This window comes from Aythya fuligula, chromosome 13 (assembly GCF_009819795.1).
Source record: "Aythya fuligula isolate bAytFul2 chromosome 13, bAytFul2.pri, whole genome shotgun sequence".
NCBI lineage: Eukaryota > Metazoa > Chordata > Aves > Anseriformes > Anatidae > Aythya > Aythya fuligula.
In genome coordinates this window covers 11,661,464-11,671,289 of record NC_045571.1, presented here as the reverse complement: position 1 = coordinate 11,671,289, position 9,826 = coordinate 11,661,464, and the positions used below count along the sequence as shown (strand labels likewise).

At 65.9% G+C, this 9,826-nt stretch overlaps 1 protein-coding gene across 1 annotated transcript; it reads right to left on the bottom strand.

The window, feature by feature from the left end:
• Positions 1-5,167, bottom strand: SLC7A3 (solute carrier family 7 member 3). Its single transcript, XM_032196055.1, has 11 exons — positions 4,777-5,167; positions 4,425-4,583; positions 4,160-4,343; positions 3,912-4,024; positions 3,003-3,225; positions 2,669-2,808; positions 2,485-2,587; positions 2,025-2,236; positions 1,408-1,574; positions 1,079-1,187; positions 1-839 (listed from the first exon to the last, which is right to left on the bottom strand). The coding sequence occupies exons 1-11, from the start codon at positions 5,144-5,146 to the stop codon at positions 709-711; spliced, it is 1,911 nt and encodes a 636-aa protein (XP_032051946.1). The 5' UTR covers positions 5,147-5,167; the 3' UTR covers positions 1-708.
• Between the last annotated feature and the right edge of the window lie 4,659 nt (positions 5,168-9,826).

The window sequence follows — 9,826 nt, the reverse complement described above, 5'->3', positions numbered from 1 at the left end:
TTAAAAAACACTTAGAGTTTAATAGGTATAAAAATTGACATTAAAACACCAATCGTACAAAGGCAGACGAGTACGGACACTGACACGTCTCTACTGCTGATGCCTTCGCAGGCGACTGAGCCAGATGCTCACACCTAGCGGCGTGGCTCCGGCGGCACAGGGCTCAGCGTGGGGCACGAAACTGGAGCGGGGCCTCAGGCGGCTGAGCCCTGTGCTGCTGGAGAGCCCCAGGGCGCCGGCAGTGCCAGGACGAGCCGCTTGCAGCCTCCCCGCACGGCTCCGGGCACGGCCACAACTGCGCCTACACAGCCGGCGCGTGGGAAACACAGAGAGGAGGTGACCACGGCCACAGGGACAGGCAGGACGAATAAAGCTGTACCACCACACGGGCCTCTCGTGGGAAGGCAAAGCAGCACTTCTGACAGCAGCTTCCACGGTGGCAGGGCCGTGCCGGTGTCGCTGCCCCTCGGCGGGGGGGGGATTGCAGGGAGCAGCCCCGGGCCACCGGCTCGCCCACCCGGCCCGGGGCCTCGGCTCCCCAACCTCTGCTCCGCGAGGGGAAAGGGCAGCGCACGGCCCGGCTCCGCGGGGCTCTGGGCTCGCTCCCCACGGGCTGGGGGATGCCTGTGCGGGTTGCAGCCCCGTCCCAGCGCAGGAATACTGGCAGAGTCCTCCGAGTACCGGTGTCGATCGCGGTCACCGCTTCCCTCAGACCGCGGTGGCCCTGGGGCTGAGGTCCTGCTCGGGGTGGTGCAGAGGCTTCTCGGCCACGGCATGGGGCTCCGCGTTCTTCCCTTCCACGCTGTTCCGAATGCCGTAGCCGAAGTAAATGATAAAACCTGCAAGAGATGCTACAGTGAGATGCACGGTAGCGGGCTGCCAGCGTAACAGCCTCTCCGGGAAGGCCCTGCTGATGGGCAGAAGCCAGAACACCAGGATCACACCGCCCAGGCCACCCGGCAGGCTGCCCAGCACACACGGGCTCCTCTCCAAATCCAGTGGACACGAGGCCACCCTGCTGGAGCAGAGGGCAGACCCCGCACCATGCGAGCACCGCGCTCCCCTCCAGGACACCTACCCACGGCCATCCAGACGGCAAATCGCGCCCAGGTGCCGGCACTCAGCTGCACCATCAGCAGGATGTTAACGAAGATGCTGACAAGCGGCAGGAGTGGGAGGAAAGGTACCTGCAAGGGACAGGAGGTGCCACATCAGCCGTGCCCGAGGGACCCAGCTGGGGCTGAAGGTGCTCTGCCACCTGGGTGCTTCCACTCCAGGGGCTGCGCCTCACAGGGCTGTGGCTCCAGGCCCTGGGCATTTCTGGATGGTGGAAGCCCAGCAGCAAGCCCTGCGCCAGCCTCGGGTCCAGAGGGATGGAGACAACAAACTCCCAGAGGCTGCACTCACTTTGAAGTTCAACCGTGCGTTGCTCTGCGGCTGCCTCCAGATGATGATGGTGGGAACGAGCAGAGCCACCGCGAGCAGCACCAGGGCTGAGATCCAGCCCACGTTGGCCTCCTTCAGCGCATCCACCTTGAGGCTCAGGACCACGCAGATGATTGTGATTAGGATGGCTGCAAGAGAGGAGGCAGTCAGCGTGCTGCACAGCGCGTGGCTGTACAACTCCCTGGCAGCTCCCCGGGCTGCAGGGCTGAGCCACCACCTCCTCTTGGTCACGGACAGATCACCCAACATCCACCCCAAAGCCTCAGCACTTTACCAGGAGGAACTCTCCAGCCTGGCAAGCCGAGGGAAGCCTGTGCTCAGCTGGGCTCAAACCCAGCTCCAACACCTACACAGAGCTTGCTAAGCTGCCCGGTTCTGCCTGCACAATGAAACCATTGATGCACGGATCACCGGCCGAGCCTGAGCACTCTCAGGTCCCTTCCCAGCTCTGCAGGGACACACCGACACACCAACACGCCCTGGGGCAGTGCTGCTCCCCAGCAAGGAGCCAGCAAGCCCGGCCTCGTGGCAGGACGGGGCAGGCCAGGAGCAACAGCCGCTGCCTCCCACTCACTCACCGATGACGCAGACGCAGGTGTAGACGATGCGCCCCGAGAGCGCTGTGGGGGTGTCTGAGGGCGGGTTGAAGAGTGTCGTCAGGGACGGCTTCTCTATTTCCTTGGTGCCCATGGCAGGGATGCTTGGGTTCATGACAACCCTCTCCTCCTCATTCCCGTTCAGCTCCAGCATCTCCACGGCCTTCGGGGAGTTCAGCTGCCCGGATTGGTACCTGTGCAGACGGGACCTGCTCAGTGCTGCGCAAGCTGGAGCGGAGCCTGGGGATATTCCCAGCCCAGGGACACAACAGCACCCACTGTACCCCTCCTGCGCTGCCAGCAGCCCCACGGATGTGCCTGAAGGCACCACGCAGCCTCCAGCTCACGGGCTTCAGCTGTGGCCACAAACCCCGGGCTGGCTGCGAGGCCAGCGAGGAGCATCCACCCCAAGGCGAGACCCAGCGGGAGAGGAGGTACCCACCGGAGGATGAGCACGCACACGGCGACCAGGGAGTAGGCCAGCAGCGTGCCGATCGACATGAGGTCCACCAGGTCTTTCAGCTCGAGCAGGAAGGCCATCACCGCTGCAACGAGGACGGGCAGCATGAGCACAGCCCTGGGCTGCAGGGGGGGACTGAGCACAAAGTGGCCACCAGAAGCCTTACCTGCGAGGAGCCCGGAGGTGATAGTGGCCGAAAGAGGAGTCTTTGTGCGGCTGTTGATGCTGGAGAGGAACTTGAAGAGCAGCCCGTCTTCTGCCATGGCGTAGATCACACGGGGCATGGGAAACATGGAGCCCAGCAAGCTGCCGTGGGGAGAGACAGCTCAGGGCTCGCCGGGTGGTGGCCAGACAAGCCGAGCCGTCTGCACCCACCATCCAGGGAAGGAAAGGACCAGCTGGTGCTGGGAGCAGGACAGGAGCTGCACAGGGCTCAGCTGGGACACGTGCCCCCAGCCCTGCGGTGGGGCAGGCGGCACCACGGATGGGGCTGGTCCTACCTGGTGGAGAGCGCGCAGAGCGAGCCGACGGCGACGGCGTAACGGGCGGGCTCCCAGCCCACTGCCTTGAAAGCCTCGGGCAGCGGGCTCCCCTTGTCCAGAAGGAAGTAGGGCACCATGAGGGTGAGTGCCGCAGACACCCCGAAATAGGCCACGAAGCAGATGAGCAGGGACACGATGATGCCGATGGGGATGGAGCGCTGCGGGTTCCTGGCTTCCTCCCCTGCACGGAGGGAAGAGGCAGCGTCTGTCCCCATCCGTCCCCACTCCACGCAGCCATGCCCAGCCCTCTGCCCCCGCCTGCAGCTCCAGCTCCCTGCTGTACCCAGATCCTCCGCATAAGCATGGGGTTAGTAAGGCAGCCGTGCTGCCCCCTGCCCTGAGCTTTGCACAGATGTGCTCCTTGTGGCACCGCACTCCCCGGCGAGGGGCTCCGCGGTCGGCGCAGGAGGCGGCTGCTCCAGGCAGCCCCGTGGGCCAGGAGGCTGGGCAGAACAGTCTGTACCAGCAACCCGCTAAGTAGATTCCTGGAGGAATGAGGGGAAATTAAGAGGGCTCCCTGCACGCCACCGAGATGGTTCTACGTGAACTTAGTCATTTAAAAGAACATTGCTTGAGGCTGTGAAATGAGCACGAGCACCGGCAATTCCCAGCATGGCTGCAGCCTCGTCTCTGCAGCTGAAAGGCTCCCTGCAGCCCCGCAGCTGCCCAGGCAGGTGGGGAGCAGCCCTGCTCTCACCATGCCTCACAGGGAGCCCCGATTCCAGGCCTTTTGTGCTGATGCAGCTGGGGATGGAGTTGCCACAGCAGCAGGATGAGCCATTTCCCACAGCCAGGAGCGAGCGCTGTGCTCCCTCCCCACGAGCCGCTGGCAGCAGCTCACGGAGGGAGCCTCACTAGGGGCACTACCTGTGGTGGCGATGCAGTCGAACCCCACGAAGGCATAGAAACACGTGGCGGCACCAGTCAGGATCCCTTCCAGCTTAAAGGGGACAAACCCTCCGGATCCAAAGTCTTTTATTCTGGAAGAAAGGAGAAGAGAAGGTGAGGCTGCGGCGGGGCGCGCGGCCCCCTCCCGCACACACGGTGCTCCAGGGGACGGTGTGGTGCCAGCCCTGCGCTGCACACCGGCCGGCCGGACCCTCTGCCCTCCTCACCTGGTCTCCTCATTTGGCATGTCTGGGTACACGAGGTTGCGGTAGTCCTCCTCCGTGAGCTGCCAGTTCTTGATGTTGCCCTTGATGAAGCCGGCGATGATGACGAAGCCCAGCACCAGCAGGTTCACCGCCGTGAAGATTTTGTTCACCAGAGCGGACTCGCTGACGCCGAAGGCCAGCAGCGCTGTGGGACAGAGGGTGTGAGCGGGGGACACACCTGCAGCGTGTCACCCCCGGGGCCGCGGGGCCTCTCCCGCACACTCACCAGTAAGCAGCGCGATCAGGATCAGTGCAAAGAAGTCCGGGCGCTCGGCCAGCACCCCTGGCACATGTACCGTGGTCTTGTTCATGAAGAAGGTGGAGATGTGGTTGCCGATGATGTTGTCAAACGCTGCGCTCCAGGCTCGGGCCACGCTGGCTGTACCTGGCCGACGGCAAAGCCGCACGTTGGTCCTGGCATGTGGCAGCACCGGTCCCCCACCCCGACACCAGCTCCTGCTGAGCCCCAAAGCACCCGTCCCGCACCCTGCTCCCGCGCTCCTCAAAGCACCGCGTGCTGGGGCTGCATCGGCACAGTGCCGGCACGCTTCCCGCGCCCGTCCGGCAGCGCCACGTACCTATCACGTAGGACAGGATGAGGTTCCAGCCGGTCGTGAAAGCCCAGATCTCGCCGACTGTCACGTAGCTGTAGAGGTAGGCAGAGCCAGTCTTGGGGACGCGGGCCCCAAACTCTGCGTAGCAGAGCCCAGCCAGTACTGAGGAGAGTGCAGCCACCAGGAAGCAGAGGACGATGGAGGGACCAGCCCTATCCTTGGCCACTTCCCCGGCCAGCACGTACACGCCAGCCCCCAGCGTGCTGCCCACCCCCAGGGCTATGAGGTCCAGCGTGGAGAGGCAGCGAGCGAAACGCGTCTCCTCGGAGCTCAGATCCACCACGCGCCGGCGGATCAGCTTCTTCCCAACGCTGCTCATTTTTCCCCCAAACATCTCGTCCTCCGCAGGTGGTGCTCAGCTGCTCAAAAACCCTGCAAGAGAAGCCACCGTAGGAGCGTGAAGCTCAGAGTCCTGCGTGGAGCCGAGGCCAGAGGCAGCAGGAGCAGGGCAGGCGGCGGTGCCACCAGCAGCCTGGAGGACCTGTAGCTCTGACCTGTCAGCACCGAGCCCCAGCCACGCTGGCGAGGCAGAGGCCGTTTGGTTCCCCCGTTGTGGTGTGGGGCTGCGCACACCCCGCCTGCACAGCTCCCACGCCAGTCCCCAGGGGTAGGAGAGCAAGCCGGAGACAAACCCAGCGAGTCCGTGCTGGGAAATAGACTGCTTAGACAAACACTGTGTGGTCCATGCCCCGGGGCTCCGGGCACGTCCCAGAGCTTGCCCACTGTCTCTGAGCAACTCCCCACCGATTTGGCAGCCCAGAGATCCCTCAGCCCAAACTTGACTGCTGGTGCATCCTCCCGGCCTGGCGCGTGGGCGTGCGCAGAGGCGATGGCAGGGAAACAAAGCATTCCTCCAGCCGAGGCTTCGGCGTGCTGGGCTGAGTCACTCGGAGATTCCTCCCAGCATCTGCACTGCACCCTCGGCGGGGATGCACGGCCAGGCAGGCAGCAGGCAGGGCTCGCAGTCCCCAGCACACAACCCTCGTGCACGGACAGCCCTTGCGCACTCACAGCGGGCTTTGCCCCTAAAGGTGCTGCTCCCCACCGCCACCATCCCCAAACGCTCTGGCACAGGAGCACCCCACAGGGTGGGCAAGGGGCACAGAGCGAGAGAAGGCGCTAGGAAAGCGGCTCCTGATGCCCACCAGCGCCTGCTTGGTGCCAGCTGTTCCCTCCTCCTGCCTGAGCCACGCACCGCACTTCGGCGGCGATGTCCCACGGCAGGGACCAGCCCAGGCACACGCGAGCAGCACCCCGTGAGCCGCTCCCCGCCGGGGATTACCGGCGTTGCGTCGATCACCACCAGCTCAGCTGCTTCCCCGTGAGCCCCCGGCCAGCCCGGGGCTGATGAAAGCTCCTCCGGAACTGCCGGGTGCCGCTCCCAGCCTTACCCAACGAGGCAGCCGCGCTCGGGACCGGGCCAGCTCCGATGGCACAAGTGCCCCAGCGCTGGCACCCTCCCCGGGGCCACGTCCGAGCCGCCTCCGGGACGTCCCCGCGGGTTCCCCACGCCCGAAACCAGCCCCGCAAGGCGCGGGCACGGCGGGAGCCCCGCTCCCCCCCGGAGCAGCCCGGAGCCGGAGCTCGGGGCAGGACGGCTCGGGGCAGCCGCCAGCTCGGCGCTGAACGGGGCGAGCACCGAGCCCCGAGCCCCGAGCCCCGGGCCCGGAGCAGGCGGCCCGCGCCCAGCCCCGCCGCCACGCTGCCGGCAGCGCGCACGGGGCCGAGGGCGGCCGGGGCAGAGCAGCGCACGCCAGCGGCACCGGGAGGCTCCCGGTGGGGCAGCCCCGTCCCGGAGCCGCCTCCACAGCGGCTCCGCGTCCCCGGGCGGCCGCCGGTACCGGCAGCACGTGTTGCCGGTGGCTGATGCAAGCGCGGCACCGGTTGCGCCAGGCTGCGCCCGGCCCGGCGGCGGCGCCCGCCGCGAACTCACCGGCGGCTCGGCTCGGTTGGGCTGGGTTGGGCTCGGCTCGGTTGGGCTCAGCGTGGTCCGGCTCTGCCCGGCTCGCTCCCGCTCCGCTCGCCCCGGGACTGCCGCCCAGGAGCAACAGGGGGGGGGCGGACCGGCTCCGCCCGCCGGATGGCCCAGCCCAACCCCCAGATTTAGAGGGAATTAAAAAAAAAAAAAAAATCCTAAATGGCAGCGCTGCGATGGCCGGGTCCTGCTCGTCCTCCCCATCCCCCCCAGGAGCTCTTCAGCCTCAGTAGCCAAAACCAAAGGGAGATCAAACGCCCGGAGCAGCGGGGGCCGTGCCTGCCCTGGGAAAGGCCGAGCTGCCAGAGGCTGAGGTCTCCCGGAGCCCAAACGTGGCAGCAGGGCACAGCCGGGCACAGCCGGGCACAGCCTGGCCGCTGCGGGGCTTGGCGAGGGCTGGCACGCAGCCGGACACGGGCACAGCGGGCAGGGGTGGCATGGGGAGGCCAACCCTGCCGTGGGGCACGGGAGCACGGGCAGAGCTCGGCCGAGGGCACGTCGCGGGGAGCTGCCGCCACGTGCTGCATGGGCAGCAGGTCCCACTTGGCAGCACGCTGCTCCCCTCCCGGCTGTCTGATCAGTGGAGCAACTCCGACAGCAACAGGCGGCTCTGCACCACGGGGAGCCCCTCTGGGAAGAAATGCCGGGCGCTAACGCGCTTTCCCCTCGCGGAAGGGCCGGGTGTCGGGAGCGAGGCACACGCCGGCTCCCAAAACCCGGTTTCTGATGCAATCTGGTGCTGCCACCTCGCTCGGGAGCGGTGCTGGGATGCGAGCCAGCCTCTCCCTGCCCGGGTGCCGGCAGCGCAGGCGAGCCCGGCTCCAGCACGGGAGGCTCCCAGGTGGGAGCTGCTGGCAGCAGAGCAGGCAGGAGTGCCGGGCAGGGCCCCGCGGGGGTGCCTGCCTGCCCGCCCGCCTCGCCCCGGCGCTCGCACGCACAAGGGCCGGAAGACAAAAAAGGCGCGCTCAGAAAAATGACGAGCTCAAGGCAATGGAAACGGTGCGGCGGCGGCATCCTGTGCGTGCGGCTGCCAGGCCATGATGCAAACACCGCGCTCACTCCCTTCCCTCGCAGATGAATGAACCGTGGCCCAGCAACGCCCCTTCCTCTCCCCTCCCCGCCGCAGCTCCCCGCCAGCAAGGAAGCGAGCTCAAGATCAAGATGCCGAAATCCCCCACGGCCTCGCTGTTAGCGCCCCAGACGCTTCTGCTACTGCTCGGGTTGCCGGCAGGGACCCGGCTGGGCCAGGCCAAGGCCCCGCAGTGCGTGGGCAGTTGCGCCACTGCAGGGCAGGTCCGGGGCACCCCGGGGTGCCGCAAGGCAGGGACGCGCTGGGGGAAATACCCAGCCCTGCCGAGCAGAGGCTGAAGTGCCCGGAGCAGTGGCGTGGTGGGTGGTGACACCGCGACTCGCCCGTTCCCAGAAACCATCTTCCAGCAGTCCCCCGGAGGATGCTGCGGGACAGGGAGCAGCAGCGGGCACGGAGCAGGACAAAGCCACCCCCAGCTCCCAGACCTCCCACACAGCTCCGTGTTCATCATCACAGCGCCCCGTCCTCGCCCCCCCGGCTAACACGGGGCCCTCACCCGGCAGCACGGGTGCCAAGGGCTGGGGGCGGCCAAGCACACGTCCCAACAGGAGCAGCAGGAAGGCAGGCAGCAGCAGGGTGCACGCAGCCAGCGCTACACAGAAGCACGGGGAGGAGGTAGCTCCAGGCCAGAAAGGGGCCAAAAGCCCTGCAGAAGCAGAGCTGAACCAGCCCATGGAGCCTCATCCCTTTCCATGAGCAGAGCTCTGTGACGGAGCATCCCCAAACAGCTGCCCCAGGAACTCGCAGCCACCCCAGAAGGGGCACAGGCTGCCTGCGGCACCCAAGGGTGGCCAAAAAGGCCAGCCTGAGATAAGAGGGGAGCAGGAGCACGCCAGCCTGCCCGGCCCAGCCCTGGGGCACTGCCAGCATAAAGCAGGACTTAACCAGGGCCTCACCCTGACGCGAGGCAGTTGGACGAGGCACCCACATCAACCTACCACAGACAGACAGCAGCATGGCAGGGCTTGCAAGCAGCGCTTCCAGCACTGGCAGGCAGGAACAGGGAAGAACGGAGCCCCCACATGTTGCTTCCATGCCCTGCAAGCAAGCCACTGGTTAAACTGGTAAGAAGCAGCAAAGAGCTGTAGGAGCCAAACATGCCAGCAGCAAGTGCTGGCTCTTCCTGCTCCCAGCACGAAGGTTAAGGCAGAAACCTCCCCATGCAGCCGCCTGCCACCACCACGGCTGTCACCAGCACGTCCAAACATCCTGCTTAGAAGCTTCAGGTTTCTCCAGAAAGGATTCCCCAGGGTCAGAGCAGCACCACCCACCTCCTCCCTGCGTGCAGCAGACCAGGCAGCACAGGGCGCTGACCCCCTGCCAGCGGACAGGAAGCAGCGCTGAGAAAAGAAAATAAAAGTTTATTTCAAATACAAGGAAATAAAATATCCATTTGTTCAAGTGCCCCACAAGTATCACTGGCCCAGCAGCTGAGGTGCCTGGGCAAGTCGCTGTTGTGTCCGTCCCCACGCTGTCAGCCTCTCCCCACGACACCGTTCTCGTCCACTGCTGCATCTTCTGGACGGATTCCTGGGGAAGAGCAGCTTCACAGCCCTGCTGCTCCCAGCACTCAGCACCTGCCCCACGGGGAAGGCCACGAGCTTTGTCCTGACCTGCCCTCAGACCCTTTGGGGCAGCGACTGGGGTCCTGCTCTACCCCCCGACAAGAAGCCAGCCCCCTCCCCACGGAGATGCAGGCCCTGGGCTCCTGGCGCAAGCACGGAGGGAGCCAGCTGTGCTGCAGCTCTCCAGCCCCACGTACCAAGCTTGCCCTTCAGTAGCTCCAGCTGCTTCTGTAAACACTCCAGCTTCTGGGACAGCCGATCACCTGCCGACTGGCGAGGGCAGGGTGTCAGTGGGGTGCAGTGACCCACAGCCCAGCCCCAGCACGGGCTCTCCTGACCCCATACTGGGATGCGTCCAAAACATCAGGAGGTATAACAGCGACA